This window comes from Chaetura pelagica, unplaced genomic scaffold, assembly GCF_000747805.2.
Source record: "Chaetura pelagica isolate M959 unplaced genomic scaffold, ChaPel_1.0 scaffold135, whole genome shotgun sequence".
In the NCBI taxonomy this organism is placed as follows: Eukaryota; Metazoa; Chordata; class Aves; order Apodiformes; family Apodidae; genus Chaetura; species Chaetura pelagica.
Genome location: NW_009953649.1, coordinates 3,715,196 through 3,734,099, shown reverse-complemented (window position 1 = coordinate 3,734,099; position 18,904 = coordinate 3,715,196). Strand labels below are relative to the sequence as shown.

General features: G+C 35.3%; 1 protein-coding gene across 1 annotated transcript in view; it reads right to left on the bottom strand.

Annotated features, from left to right (window-relative positions):
* The window catches only part of SHPRH (SNF2 histone linker PHD RING helicase, E3 ubiquitin protein ligase), a 46,957-nt gene that overhangs the window by 10,186 nt on the left and 17,867 nt on the right, over positions 1-18,904 (bottom strand). The window contains exons 13-23 of the mRNA XM_009999983.1: positions 16,672-16,793; positions 13,996-14,084; positions 12,222-12,311; positions 9,730-9,837; positions 8,885-9,027; positions 7,468-7,641; positions 7,074-7,136; positions 5,693-5,918; positions 2,713-2,856; positions 1,359-1,460; positions 493-564 (exon numbers count right to left, since the gene is read on the bottom strand). Of these exons, the coding sequence (XP_009998285.1) occupies positions 493-564; positions 1,359-1,460; positions 2,713-2,856; positions 5,693-5,918; positions 7,074-7,136; positions 7,468-7,641; positions 8,885-9,027; positions 9,730-9,837; positions 12,222-12,311; positions 13,996-14,084; positions 16,672-16,793 (1,333 nt within the window). The remainder of the gene's footprint in view (positions 1-492; positions 565-1,358; positions 1,461-2,712; positions 2,857-5,692; positions 5,919-7,073; positions 7,137-7,467; positions 7,642-8,884; positions 9,028-9,729; positions 9,838-12,221; positions 12,312-13,995; positions 14,085-16,671; positions 16,794-18,904) is intronic.

The window sequence follows — 18,904 nt, the reverse complement described above, 5'->3', positions numbered from 1 at the left end:
AGGGAAGTAAATCCAGAATGCCAGTCTTTATTCTGTTGGTTTTTACTACTGTTTAAGTAGCTAATATCCCTTTCTTTAGAAGAAAAAAAACAACTTATCAGTAACAGCAGTTACAGTAGAACACAGTAGTATACTACAGAAGCTTATCTATTAATTAATTCTACTAGCTTACAAATGATGAAGACATTTTTCTAAGAAATGCATGAAAGGAAAACTTCACAATTATAAAAAAATCAGCATGACACATTCTTGGAACACTTCTGTCAAAACACTTAAGCAGTGATGTCAACAGCTAAAGGCAGTAGAGTTGCTTGTATCTGAGCAAGATGTTATTTTAGGGGAGAGGCTGGTTGGTGCATTAAAGGAAGGGGCTTATTTCCCCTGTTCCAATACAATGTTCATTTAAATCAGATGTTGAAAATTTGACACACAACTAACTCAGATCTAGGTAAAAAAGTTCTAAAAACAAAACCTGCTCACTAAATCTCTTACCTGTTTTCCCAGTTGACGTGCACAGATTGGACATGGTTCTGGGTTAACTCCCCCAGTAGTTTTATCCTGAGACTAAAACAAAAGTAAACTTTGTATTTCAACAAAGAAAAATACAGAATATATTTACTATATATTTAAAATAAGCTTATAGAAAAAACGAATAATGAAGTCATTAAAAAAGTGAGCAAATTAAAAATCATAATTCATTAATAAATCTATTTTGAGGAGTTAAAAAAAAAAAGTAATTTATGGTAAGTAAAAGGAGCACTGTTCATACTTCAGTCCTTCAGATCTCCACTACAGCTTTGAAAAAAAGCCTGGTAAAATACAAGCTTCAAACATAAAACTTTTCATATTTTCTATCAGTTTTACATTGTTGTAAAAACACTTAAATATACTTCATTGTGCTTAATTATGTTTACTTCATCATAATTGGACTTCCTTGAGCACTACTATTAAAATAACATATGTGGGGGGTTTTGGTTATTTTTTACAGACTTGCTTGTCTTTCTGTTTAAGAAGGTAAGCCCCTTGTAAAACAGCAAGGGTACATGGAGAGATACATAACATTACAAGGCTTCTCATAAACAATGCTCAGTTACTTTTAATGGAAGCTTTAACCATTTAAAACTCGTTTATAGTTTTATAACTGTGTAATTAAGCAAATAGCTAAAATTTAGGATGTAATACTTCATGACTATGCAGTAACACAAAGAACAACACACTGCATTTCAACATGCAATGGATCTTTACAGAAAATAAATTTTCTTAAAAATGCAAGTTTTAAATAAAATAATGGTATATTTCCTCTACTAGATAAATGGAATATTTCACTTTGGTAAAGACCAAGGAACTGTAAACCTTACTTTCTCCAGATTAGTGAGATACAGAAGTTGTCCTAATTTCTTTTGAAGCTGTGATTTGGCAACTGCCTTGTCATTCAAAAGCTTCACTCGATTTTGCTCTACCTATGGAAACAGAAGTAAGTAAATAAAAAATAAATAAATTAAATTTTTACAGTAAGGCTTAAGTTCATTTTTTGGCAAAATGCAACTGCATAATTTCCTGAGGATAGACAGCAGAACAGCTCATTCTGTAAATCTTAGATGTGCTTCTCCCCAAGTAAAATTGATTATCTATTCCTTTCTTCTACCCAGTAAGTACCCATATGCACTATGAATGGACTGAAACCCAGGAGGAACACAAGTTGCTCTTTATTGTTTTATTTGGATTATTGGTTATTTCCAGAGAAAAAACCAAATTAACTGAATTTTGTAAAATCTTCTTCAAATTTCATTCAATTGATCATCTATCTTCTTATAGCCAAATAGGTACTAGACCCTACTGCTGGTTCCAAAAACAATGTGCAAGAAGCAATTACTTTCTTTTTACTTCTTAGAAGCTTTCACTTTTCATTTAACCTATACAAAGATAGAAACATGGAGCTAATTCCTTTTTAGATTAATTACAGTTGTTAGTGGAGTCATTAATAGCAGAATAGTAATAGAAGAGGCAAGCACCCGAAGGATGAAGGCCAAAGTAACGGGTGTGTCTTTTATTGTTGCAAATACATAAATAAATCTTAGACTTAGTTAAGCACATGTTAAGCGATGTGCTCCACTTTAGTAATTTATATAATACACAGATGAAATATCTATTTCCTTACAGAAAGAAAAGAAGTACTTTTATCTAACACTGAATCTTACTTAAAAACACACAAAAAGCACAAAATACTTCTATTGAAAAGATATTTCTATTGGTGCAAAAAAGAAATATTAAGATGTTAAATAAACCCAGCATTTTCTCTATCTTAATGAAGAGAAAGTGTCTCAGAGGTGGCTCAGAAATTCCAAAATACTGGAAGTATTTGTGTCTTAGGTTTTCGGTGCTGTTTTTTAGGTCCGTGTGGAAAGTAGCAATATGGGTGGGAAATCAGGTCAAGCTCATTTTCCATCAGCTTGGAAATCTGAACAATAGCAAAGAAAGGCCTCAGAGCCATTCACCTGCTGCTGGAAGGACAGCAGTGTTTTGGAAGCATGCCAGGAAACTGAAAAAGGCTCATACACTGAACGTAGAATTAGCTAAGAACTCTCTACTCCACCAAGGTTTTCTGAAATGGAAACAGAGGCTTATTACAGACCTTATGCCGAGATCTAGACACAGATTTTATTTTGTAGGAGGTGAAAAAAACACACATATATTTCCTGCCAACTACTTTACCTCATGTGGCTCTATGATGTACAGAACTGGTGGATTTGGCTTGGGCTCATCAGGATGACGCACCCTCAGCCGTTCCGTAGCCATCGCCAGTTCATCAATAGCAGACACGTGATCCCTCAGTACCATCCAGTACTCATGAAGTAACTGTAAGAACAGCATAAACAAATTTGTAGTAGAACTGAATTGAGTTCCCTTTATATGACTCTTCCATGCAATGTACAATGTGAACATCTTTTTGGAATAGGGTTAATACTTCTTTACAGTAATTCAGCCATGACAACAAGAAATGATGAAGGAGAACAAACAACACAGAGATCACCGTGACTCCTTTTATTTCCAGTCCTTAATTCTACAAGTACTGTTAAAATAACCAATGCAACTTTAAGTTCTGAAACAAAATGCCTTTCAAAACTAAGTAAATGTGGAATGAAATAAGGAAAAATAATTAAGCCATTTTAAATAGCTAGCTACTACAGTAGTAAGACTGCTTCTTGAAGATGGAGTATGTTTCAAATAAACATTTGCTTGAGTGGTCTTGATAAAAGCACAGACAAGCACAAGGTGAAGGTAACATCAGATTCAGTTCTCCCAAGACAACGTAAATTCCGGCTTTCTACAAAAGAAATGGCTACACCTGGAAGTATACTGTACATATAAACTGACATGATTTTTATATTATTCATAATACTGTAAAATACCTCTTCCCAAGCTTTGCACTATTTATGTATTATATAAAAAATCTTCAGCAATCTTACTGAAATTCTAAGACATTTTTGCAAATGCCCAAGATTACTGTTTGTTGACTTCTGATTTTTCAATTGTAAAGATATTTCCACTCAGTTGCCAGGGGTGTGCTTGTTGTTACTTAGTGTTTTTTCTTTTAGGTCAAGAAAGACTACTAGATTACAAACATAAAAGTACTGTGTACGAACAGAGTAAGATGAAAGGACCTTACTTCCCAAAACTAAATAAACTAAACTAAAGTTAGGGAGAAAGTAAGCTAAAATTACTTTTTAGTTTAAAAAAAAGGAAAAAAAGCATTATTAAAGCAAGTTAGTCAAGTTCCTGGTTACTAATTCAAGTAACATCAGCAGCAAGTGAAGTTTCCTTTTCATTATATTAATAATTCTACTACGACCTGATGTTTTCTTAGAAATCCCAGAACTTACTTCAAGTAGTCATATGATACAATTTCTTCAGTAAACTTGCACAATTGTTCTTCGGTTAGTATACACTAATGGAAAAGCCTGGCTGCCACTTTTGCTTTCTCCTCCAAGTCAGAGTTTGTGCATAAGGCTGAACTGGACAAAGCTTAGCATATTTGAAAATACACTATTAAAAAAAAAAAAGTCTGTGTGACTATGAAACATGAAAATCTCACTTTTGTTTTCAGAGCACTTACAATTTCATTAAATTTAACCACAAATGGCCTGTGCTTCTCTTTTATGTTAATAAATATGGTAGTTTGAGGTAGGGTGTAAAAGGCCAATTTTTGGTCATTAATGCAAGACTGTTTGCTTTAGATTGAGGAGTTATTTTTACAGAGTATTGTCCCTGTAGCTCACTGTAGATTAGAGCAGTACGGACAATTGAACAGCACTGTTTTCATTCTCCTTGGCATATTAGTCTCACCTTTGTTTCCTAAAGTAAAATCACATGAGGGGACTGTGCTCCCTTCCTGCAGCAGAAAATCCCCAAAACATAGCAATGCCTTGGTAACTGGTTACCTTATGTCCTACTCCTGTTGTGAAGTGCTACAAGCTGAGGATATAAAATAATGAAGTATGAGAACAGCTAGAGTCATTATTCTCCAATCAGCATTTTGGTACCATTAGCAAGTGACCGGACTTTGCAAGATGCCTAAATGCTGACTGAGATGTCATTTTGATAAAAAAAGGCTTTGCATTGTGTTACACTGTAAACTAGTATTTTTTTTTGTGTCTCACTCGTAAGTAGTACCACCAATTTGAGGAAAGTTCGTGATCAGCAACCAAGTTTGCTGAAAAACAAAGCAAGCTTTAATTGCCCTAGTTAAACTAAGATAAGGTAAATCACTCTTTAGATGGCCTTTTCTTCTGTGGACAAGAACTAATAACATATGATTAAATTCTTGCCAAGCATATTTCTGCAAGAAGTATCTTTGCTATTTCAAAATCTCCAAGGAAAAAGCATGTCAAGTGACAAAGAAGGCCTGGGAGAAAGATCACAGAGGTGAAAGGAATTTCTTCTGATGTCAGACCGTAAAAATAAATAAATAAAAAGAAGTGTACAAAAGAGTAATCAAAGCTGAAACTAGTACACCAAGTGTTTTCTATTGAAGCTGAAGTCTATGCTAATTAAAAATGAGAAGGAGAATCCTTCAAGAGAAAACACTTTTGATTACACCTAAGCTGTAAGACAGGATGAGATCCCTGTGTGCAACAGCTCTTCCCTCTTCTCAGTCACTGGTATGTATTCACTGCAAGGAAACATGGACACACAAGGATGCATGAAGAAAAAGCCACACTCTCTTCTCTCTGCACAGTACACACTGTAGTTTTCTTGGATTCAACAACAGGAGACCAATTATTAAATTTTACATTACATTGTGTAGTAAACAAGATTCAGGAAATAGAGCAATAGTGAAAGGACATCTGCAGTTAGCACAGAAGGTAAACTGAATTACAGAATGAAACAATGTTGATTTGCCCAGTCTTGCTATAATCTGATTAAATCTGTATACTGACTTTAATTGATGCAACTACATCATGCTTACTAATTTTCTTAGTAGCCTATACACCTTTAGAAACTCTTAAATCATATATAAACCATTTTCAATCAAATCCTGTAATAAAAACTTAGAAAAACCTTTATGTAGGCTTTATGTAGTAAACACTACTTTCAGGAATACAACTTACATTTGTAAATATTCGGCTTAAACTTGTTTACATTACATTAAATGGACTATGCAACTGTTTTGTCACCATCTCATTTGCTGTACCTTATATTCCTTTTTCCACGCTTCATAGAGTTCCAGAAATATGCTGCCTTCTTCAGTGAGCTTAGCATCCATCCGGTGAGCTTTGGCAAAGGAGAGAAGAGCTTTCAAGGCACGTTCAGTTTCACTGGTTGCCCACAATCCTCTGCTTGTGGTGGGCAAACGGTCATCAACAAGCCCTTCTTCATCTTCTATCATCTCTTCAAATATCGCCATTTGGCCTTTAACACTTAAAGACAAACCCAACATTTATCACCGATTTCGCACTTCCACATCCATTTCTACTTAGTCATATTAACATTTGTTCTAACATTGATTAAATTCTAACATTAAAGAATAAAGCAAACCAAACAAATATAAAGAGCTGGTTTATCATTTGATATCCCAAAAGCTCACTTTGAACACAGTGACCTTAGCACCAGCAACGCAATCACCATAAAGGCCATGCTGTCAGCTAAAAACATTAACATCTTTTGTAAAGGCTTACACATCTTTCAGTTGTCATTAATGATTAATTAATATCACATTTGTTTTAAAAAATATCTGCACTGCTGACTTCTTAAATCAGCAAGAGTTGCAGTCTGATACTAAATTTGCTGTGGATTGCATTATTTAAGAACACTACAGCTTCCCACTTCCCTCCTTGTAAAACAATGCTAATTCAAAAATGCATTAAAGTTTCCTAATGACTCCAGCAATCAGGTAACAGAGCTCCCGCCAGTAAAGGCTGTTCAAGATGTTTTCTCAGTAACTTCAAGATTTTTTAATCCAATTTTGACACTGTGAGGGATATGAGAGATGAAAGGAAAAGAGAAAGCATGCCGAGGGCTGGAATCTATGGCTCTCAGTACTGTCCACTGTGCCTTCTCTCACACTGTGTGCTGGTGCAAAACTTCTTTCAGCTCACAGCTGCATTCACGACCAAATTCTCCTCTCTCATTGTGGCTTTAGTCAAATTTTGTTACTTTATTGGTAATACAGAATTTGAAAAATCTATGAATGTGCATGATATTGTATCATTTGGAACTGGACTGCAAATAATTATTTGCACAAACAAGAATACAAGTTTAATTAGCATACATGTACTTCTACACTGAAGACATTCTGAACGCTTCAGTATGTAATTTCAAATGAATGGTCATATAGCAGCTGGAGAGAAAGTTCCATTAATTTGCTCCTTGTAAACTTCATTGGAAAAAATTCTGTACATAGACAACTAAATTATTAATAAAATTGCTATCAAGGCCACTAGCAAGAATTTGCTGGAATTTGTTCATAAAGTTATTTCAGAAAAGTTAAAAAGTAGAATATAAAGACAAAAATATGTAACAACCTAACTTCCACTATTTTTTATAGTGAGAAGTTTATAAAGCTGTGAACTTACGTATGAGAAAAGAGCTTCGACTCATATTCTGTGAACAACTCATCAGCCTTACAAAAGACACAGCTGCAAAACAGAAAATCAAAAATGGAAGGATTCAGAATTTCATTAGAAACTGAAGTAATTCCTGTAATTCCCTATTCCAACATATAAAACCATACAAAGTCCTTAAAATCCATCAATTTAACAGTCTTATGTAAACTCTATATAATAACTGACAGAAAAAGATGTTATAAGAATAAAATCAAAGTAAGGTTCTGATTCTACACAAATGGATTTGTGGTATCTGTGTACATACAAATCCTGACTACAGAAGAAAGACTTGAAGCTCTTATTAAAAATGAAGGAAAATGTAATAATACACCTTTAAAGTATATTTTCTATTTTCAAGACATACTTGTTAAGTGGAAGTCTAACAGGTCTCAAATGGCAGATAGTGGCAGCCTCAATAACCTGCTTAGAGGGAGGGCCTTCTAAGTTTTTCACGGCTTCTCTTACTATCTTCTGGAACTTCTTCACTTCATCCAGCTGGGTTGTGAGCAGGTATTGAAGGCCTCTGCAGTCACGGAATCTGATTTAAAGAAAAAGGAAACTAACTGCACACTGAGTCTCCAAATCAAAACTTAATTCAGTATTAATTTTTCTAATTCAGAATAGCTAAATAGCAATATAGGACAACATATTAAGTTCACATCATAAGCAAATCCTTATTACTACTCCATGTAATGCAAACTGTTAGAGATCCTCCCATTGTATCCCCTGAGATGATGCCTGATATTTGAAGAATAGGAAGACTTTCCAAGACTTGAGAGATGCGACCAAATATTAGTAGTAAACATCAACCTGCAACATTCTAATCCACAATGCAAATCTACTACACATAAACAACTGCACATACTTATAGCCTTACTTACATCTACTGGCAAACAAACTGGTTTTAAATGCACCTGGGCAATTCACAGCAGACACATGCAGCCATCACAAAAATATACTGCATTTTGTAAGGTAGCTTTCAAAATGTAAATTATTAAATGGACATGACATTGAACTATCTTCCTAAAACTTAGCTCTATTTCTTGATTGGAGTGGGAACATGAACACTAGTTAAACAATTCCCACAATGTGTTTCCTGCAAGCAGAGGTCTCCTGCTGAGAGTCCACCATTCATATGCAAAACAGTATTACAAGACTGTGCTTCTACCCCATATGGAAAGCTTGATTAAAAACATCTCCTTTGTAAAGTGTGGAGAGAAAAGCACAGAATTAACAAGACTGCTAAAGTGTGGCATTTAAAATTTGAGCAATATGTATTTTAAAATAAAATACAAAAGTCTGCCTAATGAAGTAGTCTGAAAATAAATGTGAATTGCAATCACATTTTAACTCTGTTAACACTATCCATTGTCAAATATTCCAGATTTATTAAAATCTCACACACTATACCCTGGATTAACCCTCTCTAATACTCAACTAGAAATTAACACTTGTTTCTTCCACAACTGACCAGTAAAACTTCATACAAATTTCTTGCTCAGTAGTTGCATGAGTACAGAAGACTGTAAAACCACAGTAGATAATACCAAGGAACATTTAAAAGAACTCTTGTCTAGGAGAAAACTGTAATTATCCTGCTTTTCTTTCCAAGTCTTCTATCTAGTTATGCTTTTTGGGGGACTATTTTTGAACCTCAATTGTAGATCAGATGTTCTGAAGTAAAAATGCCTCCTATTTAATTGCAACTGTTGGCATAAACTGTTAAGAGTACCTGAGAAGACTTAACTATATTCATTAGTCTATTTTATCTATTCCCTTACTTCTCTGCCATAGAGAGTTTATTAGTCTGCTGTTTGTAGTTGCTGGTTATTTCATTTTGCACACGTTGAACAAGCTCCTCATCAATGGCATACTGGATTGCTGTCTGGATGACATCCAACCACCAAGGAGAGCCTGAATGTATCTGTATGCAAAATAATAGATTTATCCATGAACATTTAATAATCAACCACTTTACAACTTAAGCAGAAGCTTATACTGTTCTTTAGTCCACAGTCAAACAAAGAGTGGTAAATACCATGCAAAGTGGAAGATTAGCGTATACTTTAAAAATATCCCCTTTCCTATTTAAGTGAATAAATACCTTTTCTACATTCCCATTTACTTCCACACCTTTAAGCTGCTTCAGTAGAGTTAGATTTACACAGAATAACCTCATAGGCTTTGCACCTTCCCATGAAACCTGGATTTTCATATTTACTAAACACAATTAAGCCTTAAGCACAATGACTAAATGTGCGTCAAAGAACAGTTCATTTGAAAGTAACTGAAATACCATCTGATACACCACAGAAGTATTTCAAGGCCAAAACCTATAATTTATTTACCTAAATTACATGTGAAGCACAATTAATACAAAAAACAAGCATGGTATTAAGCTTTAGTAGAATCATACCACTATGTCCCTGTGCTTTCACTCATCTGTTCTTCAACTACTATCTGCCTCTCTGTGGGCAACACAGACTGTTTAGGGACTGTGTCCAAACAGGCCTTCTGAGAATTGTTTGTTAGTGATAATGCACAGCTAGAGTGCTGGATAAACAAGATGAAAATTTTTTTAAGAAATTCTCAAAAATTAGGGACTAAATATAAAAGAGGTACCTGCCTTTCTCTGGAGCTCCCGAATGGTCTGAAAAACTGGCTGTAATGCCTGATGGGCTTCTGCAACTTCAGCATTGGATTTACTCATATAATGCTGCCGAAGCTGTTCTGCCTGTATGGAAATGAGAGCTTAAATTATGGACAACTCATATTTATGAGGCATAATTGAAAATGCAAGAAGAACCTCAGTTACCATAATTTTTTAAAATGGTTAGCTACCTATGTGCTACACACTTTCATTTGCAAGCAATATTTAGCATTCATTTTTTTTTCTCTAAAACATAGCATTTATTCATAATCCCTCAAAAAAATTGAGAATACCAACTACTACAAAGATGCTAACTATGCAGGTTTACTTTTGGACAAACCCAAACAACAAAACAGGAATACACTGTGTTACAGAAAGGAACTGGAATAACAACTTTAATTTCTCTATACATTAAAATATATTATGTTGAATAAGTAAACAATAGAAAGATCCTAAAACAATCTGACAACAGACCAATGTAACTTACCTACATATAAAACTTATCCATAAAATAACAAGAAAGGTTTAAGTGTTTTTGTTTTTTTTTAAGTGCATCAGATCATTTTAAAATAAAAATTACTTTAGACAGTGAAAATGTCTTGATATGAAGGTATAATCACTACAAGCTTATGTGATACTTTAAAAAGTGGTAATGACTAACCTGTATTTCTCAATACAACATGTACACATGTGTATCTTTTACTATTACATTCTTATTTCATTATGTATCTTTCTTTTGTGCATTCTAGGGTGTGTTTAAGTCTGTCCTCTTTTTGTTTGCTACTATAAAGATAATTATATTACTGTTACAGATAGAGTCCAGTTTACCAGGAGTGGACAGGATAGACAGGTATTTGGATGAGCTACTGGCTAAATATAGCTATGAAAAACGATTTCTGCTTCACATTTATAAGTAAAATACAATTTTACAATTCTCTTTAAAATAATGTGAGGATAAAGTGATATAAAAAAATTGCTGGAGTTACACATCAATCAAAAATAGGGTAGTATTTCTATAGAGGCTGGTAGAAACTTCTTCATATGCTTCGGAGAAGAAGTATAATTACAACAGAAAAAATGCTACTATGCAAAGAATTTGCATAAAAATGATAAAATATCACAAGGTATCAAAATACTAAGACAAATACTGATCACCTGCACTTAACTGGAGAGGCTGAAAGAACTCGGCTTCTCCAGCTTTGAGAAGAGGAGCTTAGAGGGTACCAGCCTTCTAGCAGCCAGAAGGAAATGATGGAGAAGAGGGAGCCAAGCACTTCGCTGAAGTATGTGGCAAGAGAACAAGGGACAATGGCTATATATTGGAATGGGAGGTTCTGTGTGATTACTTTTTACCCCACTATGAGGATTATGAGGTATTGGAACAGGAGAACAGGTTGCTCACGTAAGTTTTGAAATCTCTTTCTTTGGAGGTTTTCAACAGGCCAGTTGAATAAAGCCTTGAGCTACCTTGTCAGAAATCAAGTATTGACCCTACTCTGAGAGGGAGGTTCACCTGGAGAATTGTCAAGGTTCTTTCCAACACAAATTATATCGAAATAAAGATGTTCTTCTGCAAATGTGATCTATACGTCCACTCCAAGTAACCAACGGGGAACACTGATCCCAGCTGTCTTACCAGGTATTTCCCCAGTTAAGCTTAAGGATGTAGTTAAACAGGCTTATGGCACACAGGAAGTAGCATGCAGAGACTTGCTTATCTGGCCAAAGATCATCAATTTTTCTAGATGTTTAGGCAGGCAGTGCAAGAGTGACAGAGATAAACCAGTTGCTGTAGGGCATGTGAGTATAATATAAGTAACACAGGGAGAGGCTGGACAGATGCCACTGGCAAGCTTCAGGCTATAAAGAACACTGAAAATCACGTCCTTCTCAAGAAGGTTTCAAAGAAGGTATCACTACCACACAGGACCAAAAAGAGAGATAGAAAAACAGGTTTAAGGCATGACTGAGAAAATAGATTAACAGTAGTAGCTTATATTTACTAGGCAATAGGAAGTGTTTTGGGATGGTAGGCACCTATGCAAGAAAAATAAACTTCACCTAGAGAAGACTGACTATCTGTACTTATAAAGAAAATGTGATTAAATAAATTACTCACAAGAATTCAGGATTATGAACTCTTTATCAGTAACATCTATGTAAGTTTTATCCACAAGAACATTGTGGGGTGGCGAAATCAGTTTAGAGAAAAAATTATTGAAACTTCCATTAAAAAAACACACAACATAAGAGATCACCAAGCATTCAGAGCAGCAGCATTTTACTGGACATTTCTGATCTCATCTCACACACTAAACAGCCTTTGATTTTACCAACCTGAAAGGAAATGTATGTAGCTAACCTGAAAGCTATCTAATGTAATTTCTGTAGTTAGAGAAAACATTGAAAGATCAAAAATAAAAAGGTAGTCTTCAAAATGTATTTGTTTAAAAATGAACAGTGTTTACCTCTTCTGCAAGTCGGCTATCACGCAAAGTCGGGGGAATTCCTGGATGCTTTGCCAACAATTCCATCAAATTGTGTGTAGAGTGAAGTCTCTAAATACAAACAAACCGAACAGCAATCATTAAAAAATATACTGCAACATCTGTGACAAGAAAAGCTTAAACAGCAATGATAGATTATGTGAGAAATTGGTATTAATTTAAAATTAGCTTTATTTTTTTCTGTTACTCTGGAAGCATCTTACAAAGAAAATAAACATTCTTTTCTTCATTCTACTGAGGTGGGAGAAGAAACATTAAGAAGACCTTTAACACTTCAGAAGCAAATCAGCCAGAAAGCTTGATAGCAAGTCATCAGATTCTGTCCTGCACTTATCCTCCCAATCAAAAGAGCACTTGACTATCATGGAAAACAACTTATTTATCTCCAAGCACATTACTTTGTAAATACTTCTCAGAATATTGTAAGGAGACAATTCACTTAACCTATAATATGGAATAAAGTATAAGGAAAAAGAAACAAGCAAGCTCCAAGAACTTAAGCCACTTTTCACGTTTCTCAGTTTTCTGAAATAAAAGATGACTAAGTAAAACATTACCTTCTTGTTTATGCTTAGGGAAAATAAGCTCAATTGTAAATATAAGGCAACTCTCCTTCCCTAGGTTCATCCAACATATCCCAAACCAGACCCCTGAGATTACACTGCCTGCATATCTCTCACAAACGCATATTACTAACTTCCACTATCATGAGCTTGTGCCCTTCTCACCTCCTGGAATCCCTTCCCCTTTGCCCTATTACTATCTCAGCCACTGCAGAGCACTGGCCAGCAGTGGTTTGTCATTATTTCAAAGAACTAAGTCTACACAACTGGGAAGTACTCAACAGAATTTGAGCTTTATTACAGAAAGGCAGTATTAGTACCTTTTGAGAAAAAAAAACCCCACACAACACTTCATGGGATTGCATAATTCAGTAAAACAGCTTAATTAACAACCTTTTTATGAGTAGTTTAACAAGTTCATGCTGATATAGCTGTGCTAAGTCGAAAAGATCTCTGGGAAGTCAAAAAGGAGAAGGATCAAAGAAGCACAATGGAGCCCTCACATAACCACACGCAAGATAATAAAATGAGTATCTTAGTGAAGCAAGCAAAGTAAAGAAATAGAGAACTGATCACTTCTTATTTATCTGTCATTAACATTTTCAGTATCTTGTTATGCTTAAGAGAATTTTTGTCAATTTAGAACTATTATTTGTTGAAGAAATAGAAAGGCGTTACTGACAGAACCACTGCTTTTTTATCAGGAAAATATATTGATATTTCTGATATAGTATTTAAAATGCATTAACACACTTCCTGAAGACAAAATTCAGTTTTTCATGTTTTGTTGCCCTTCCAGAGAACATCTTCTGCAGTGCAACAATTTTATTCTTCTCTATCATTTAGCATGTTAATATCGCTCGCAATACAGACCCAGCATGCTGTATTCAGAGGATACAACACAGTATCATTGATGTAAGTAGTCACAAGTCTAGGAATGCAGAATGTTAAGTTTATTGCAGAACAGCAGGTGGAGATCATACACTACTTCTGGGATATCATGAAGACCACGAGCAAAAGGACAGATTTCTTTCTAAACATTGCTATAATGGCAGTAGGCTAAAAGAGTCCTCCAGAATACCACTAGGAGGAAGACAAGATTGACCTGATAAACTAAATCTAAAGCATTCCAGTTCTTAACTACATCTCTTTACATTTGAATGCTCACTCACTTGCAAGGAGTCTGTTTTGAGCTTTTCTTTGTGCTCTTCAGATGATCGTAATACCTCTCTGTAAAGCTCTGCAGCCAGTGCATATTCTCCTGAATTAAAAAATAATAACAAAGACATACACATATTGTGTTGGTTTTCAAATATACAAACAGCCATGACTGGCTGTCACTTGTTACATACTAAGATGTTTTGAGAAAGGCCGTATAACATCTACTTCTCTTCAAGAAAATATTCCCTATTCATTCCCCCCACTGCCAAAAAAATTAATCAAACTCTCATGAAAGACATAGTATTATATTTCACAAAGACTGAAGTAGTTTCCAAATTAAATATTTTTTGTGGCTGCATGATCTGCAGACTTCTTCATGTTAAAATATGTGTTCACAGTTGCTTAAGTCCCAAAAACTCACTTTGCATTAAAAAAAGACAATCTACAACTCGCATTACTAAATTCACACTGCAAATACATTCTTCACTCTTCCAGTGAAAACAATGAAAGCTGTGTCATACTTCAGAAATGCAGAAATTATTAAATACATGCAGGGAACATAACTACTGATGTAAGCTGCTAATATCACAATCACTTATCAGAAAATAATTTCTATAACATAAAAAGAAATACAAAGTTGAAGTTGCATATGAAAAAGCAGCAAAAATAAATAAATAAATAAATTTTAATTCTCTTTTCTCAACTGACAGAAATTTAGTTAGCCAGTAATAGTCTTAGACGAGCCTTTAAACTTGAAGAAGTATGAGGACATGAAATGTAAAAAGACAGGTAACAGTAAACAAAAAAAAAATTCTTCCTATGTATCTGCAAACATAATAACCCTACTTCAACAAGACTTGTTGCTTACTACATTGAAACAGTTGCCAGTTGTAGGGGTGCAGTCCTGCAATACACTATAGCCATACTAGGGACAGGCCCAAAGCTGTGAGCTGAATTTGCAAAGCTTTATGGTTGAAATCTGTCAGGCCTCCTTTGAATTTTTCTTGACCTGCCTGGACTTTTCACTTGGCCTAACTGTGACAGCAATTTCTTTAATTCATTACATGTCTATGGCTCAATTTTAATTATTATTTTATTTTTACTTTTGTTCATCTTTGTGTGGCACAATCACAGCTTTATATAGATAGCAGTAGCAAGCAGTTATTCTATGTAGAATGAAATATTTACAACTAACACAATGATGTAGTGTAAAGAAATACAGGCCTAGTAACAATAGCAGAGGCCTTGAAAAGTAAATATATAGGATGCAGTGTAGAGGAGTGCAGCCATGGGATGCTAAGAGATGGTGCACAGGCTTGACAATGAACAAGGAAGCCATGGCTATAAACAACTCACCCACCATCAAAGAAATGCAGACCTAGAGCTGGACAAAACTGGTTTTAGGTGCAACAAAGAGAACAAAGAAATAGTATGTAACATTCATAAAAGGCATCATGTACACTAAATTTGGTATTAACGTGGAGCTGCAGATCAGTGAAGAAAGAGAAAGGTGTAAAAGTGTGTTAGCTAACATAAAAATGATCCTAATTGGATCCTTGAGTGAGAAAGAAGAAACCATCAACACAAACATCTTAGTCCTGATGAAGAACTCCAGCTGGTGATAACTAGCCATAGCATTGGCACCATCAGTAAGAAAACATTGACCTCAGGACCAGAGGGGCAGTAGAAAGGTGAGCGTAAAAGCAGGACAAGCAGTAGGAAAAAGGAAGCGTGACCATTATTCTTTTTTTGCCTATACCAAATAGATTTGCACTAATAACAATGAAATCTATAAGATTTCAATTATATTAACTATAAATTAATGAATTTACTTATATATTAAGATGTATTTTCTCCTTGCTGATACAGAAAACTGAGTATAAGAGCAATGCTGCAGGGAGGGACAGAAATAATAAACCAGAACTATGCCCTGGTCCTGCTTTTTTTTTTTTTTTTCTTTAACCCAATGTAAATTTCATCTATTTGCTTTTCAAAAAGGGCAAAACTTCATTTTTGCTACTAGTGTATGTTAGAACTATTTAATTTGTACAGAAAACTTTTTAAGCATTTAATTCTATCTAAAAAACTTGATCTCAATACTGCAATCAAAGTATTTCAAACCTACTAACTACAGAACAGACAATCTGAATGTAGTCTTTCTATAAGCAAGAACAGAACAGGCAGTTTGCTTGTTCTCCTCTTTGAAGAAAGACTTTAACAAGAGCTGGAAAAATTCAAGTAGCTTGTCAACTTTAAAAGACTTGTAACTTGGCAAAGTGGAATTTCTTTCACATTTATAACTAAGCTATTTTATCTTACTATTGTTTTGTTATTTTTGTTTCCAACTCAAAGCTTTTTTTCTTCCAAATTCAGAAAAAATTCTACATTGACAGTGCTGTATAGCAGGCATCAGCAAACAGATTCCAGTCAGCAGAGCAGTTTGCATGGCAGGAGGCACAAAGGAAGCCCAGAAACCATTGCTGAGCATTACATCTATTCTTTTCTCTCTAATCTAGAATGAATGTTAGGGTTTGCTACAAACACTGTTACAAGTCTCTCTGGCCTCCTAGGATTTCACTGTAGCTTTTTCCCTGAATTCAGAAAGGCAACTGTTTTACCTGGTGTCATCTAAACCATAACGAGCCTTCTAAAAGAAGTACAAATATGCTACAGCCATCCAGTCTTACCTTTAATGATATGGATACCAGCTAAGCCATTAAGAGCACACACCAACTGCCGGTGAGCTTCTTCACACTCTGTTCGACATTTCTTCTGCAGAGATGTTAGTAGTTCCTCCATGGTCATGGTGCTGAAATGGAGATCAAGTGGCTCTAATTTGAAACAAATTCACAATACTAGAGAAATAAAATTGTCATGCTGTGCAGCATAAAAGATTGTTACATGTAACTAACATAGAACCGTGTGGATTTGAAGAGAGTTTAAAGATCATTTAGTTCCAACCCCTCTGCATGGGGAAGGACATCTCCCACAAGATCAGGCTGCTCAAACCTATGTAAACATACTGTTCAAATGTTTATTTGATATTTATTTCCTTATTAAAAAACTCATAGCTATCAGCTTTTCTTCCAGCTAGTTTTACTCTTGAGTATGGCAAGAGGTTGATATCACCTAAAAATAAAGCAGTAAAAAACAAGAGGAAAATTAGAACCAGGTAAAATAATCCTCCACAGGGCAAAATATTTTGCACATTCTGTTACAGTGGTGAACTGGCAACAAGCAAAAATGAACTTCATTTTACTAGAAGCTGTTCAAATGAAAACAGCAGAGACTACATTTTTCCTTCTGCTACCAATCTAAACGTGCAACATAGGAGAGGTGTCAAGCTAAAGAGGAAAATGTGTGAAATGAGAACAGTGAAGATAAACAAGTATCATTTTTAAACTTTTCTACATTTGTTTTTAGTATTTTTAATTCTTGAAAGGAACTTCATCAGAATTGGCTTAACATAAACATGGAAATGGAGAAGAGGGAGAAGCAAGACCTGAGATGAGAAAGAAGGGGCATGAAGGATAACATGTGAAGTAAGGCCAAGGGACAAAGAATCTGGGCAGGGAGAGGACTGATGCACAGAGACTGCAACAACAGTCTACAACAGCTGGCCTGAGCCTACTTCTATGACCAACTGCTGCTGTGAGACAAGACACTACCCTCCTCCCTGAAACTCTGCTCCTCAGCCTCATTCACCTTCAGGAGAAGCATTTACTATTTGGCCTTCAGTATTTTGAAGTACAGTAAGAGGTGACAAGCCCTGCACAGTCTGAGCTCAAGGCATGCTGGAAAGGCACCCTTGACTAGGCCCTTTATTTTACTCTCCTTGCAACACTGTTCGATTTGCAGAAACCGCTCCTTGAGTTCACACTACAGTGTTATGCTAGAGAAGGCTTCAAATCCATATAATCACCATTCACAATTATCTGAATACTGCAGAGGTGTTGGCAAATACACATAGCACCCGCTGCTCATAATCTGATACTTCCACCACAACTACTTACCTTTCATTTTCAAAGCCATCAGCAGATTCAAGAAAGATGATAAAAGTAAAATGATGTACACAGAAAGTATACAATTTCATACATAGCCTGAAACTACCAATTAAGACAAAACAAAGGTTTTGGTCATTTTGCTTTTTTGGGTTTTTTTACTCAGTTTAGCTAGGGGAGCCTAGAAAACTCCCTTTTGAAGGCTATATTTTTGCTGAGTAGATGCTCTCATTTACTGCCTTCACCACACAGGTGGGAAAAAAAGAGTCATCTAGCATAGAATATACTCCAAAGTCAGCTTTCTTGTTTCAGGCTAGGCCAGTTTCTCTTATCTGTATGCTTCAATATCAACTTTCTTGTTTTAGTAAGTTTCTCTTCTTCATCAAAGTTCCTAGCACTGAATTTCTTCATTATTCTCATACATACAAGCAAAGCCAGAAGGCAAATCTTCGCTCTGCTCTGTGAATGTCCACTGCTGCAGCAAGGCTTGGCTCACAAAAAACGTATGTAAATAGCGCTTGGAAACAACTTTTCTTTGTACATACAATTTTTAATAAAGTTTTAATTTTCATTCCTAGTTTTTCCACCACAGTTACTATGCAGATGTCACTGCAAACATTCCATCAAAAATAGTGCAGTACTGAGCTGTCCTCAGCACACTCAGCTCAGTTTACACATTTCATTTGGAGTCCACTGGCTCACTTTAACGTGAGTAATCTTGTATGGGCTGGCGGGAACATTGATTTCCCCACTGTCTGGGTCCTTCCTTCCACACTAGTAGACTCTTAGACAAAAAGTGCTACAGCATAGTACCTACTATCAGTCCCTGCCGAAGCAGATGCAAGGTCAGTTACAGCTGCTTAGGCACTGTACGTGCCCTGTATGAGAAAGGGGAAAGAGCAAGACACAAAACTTCCTA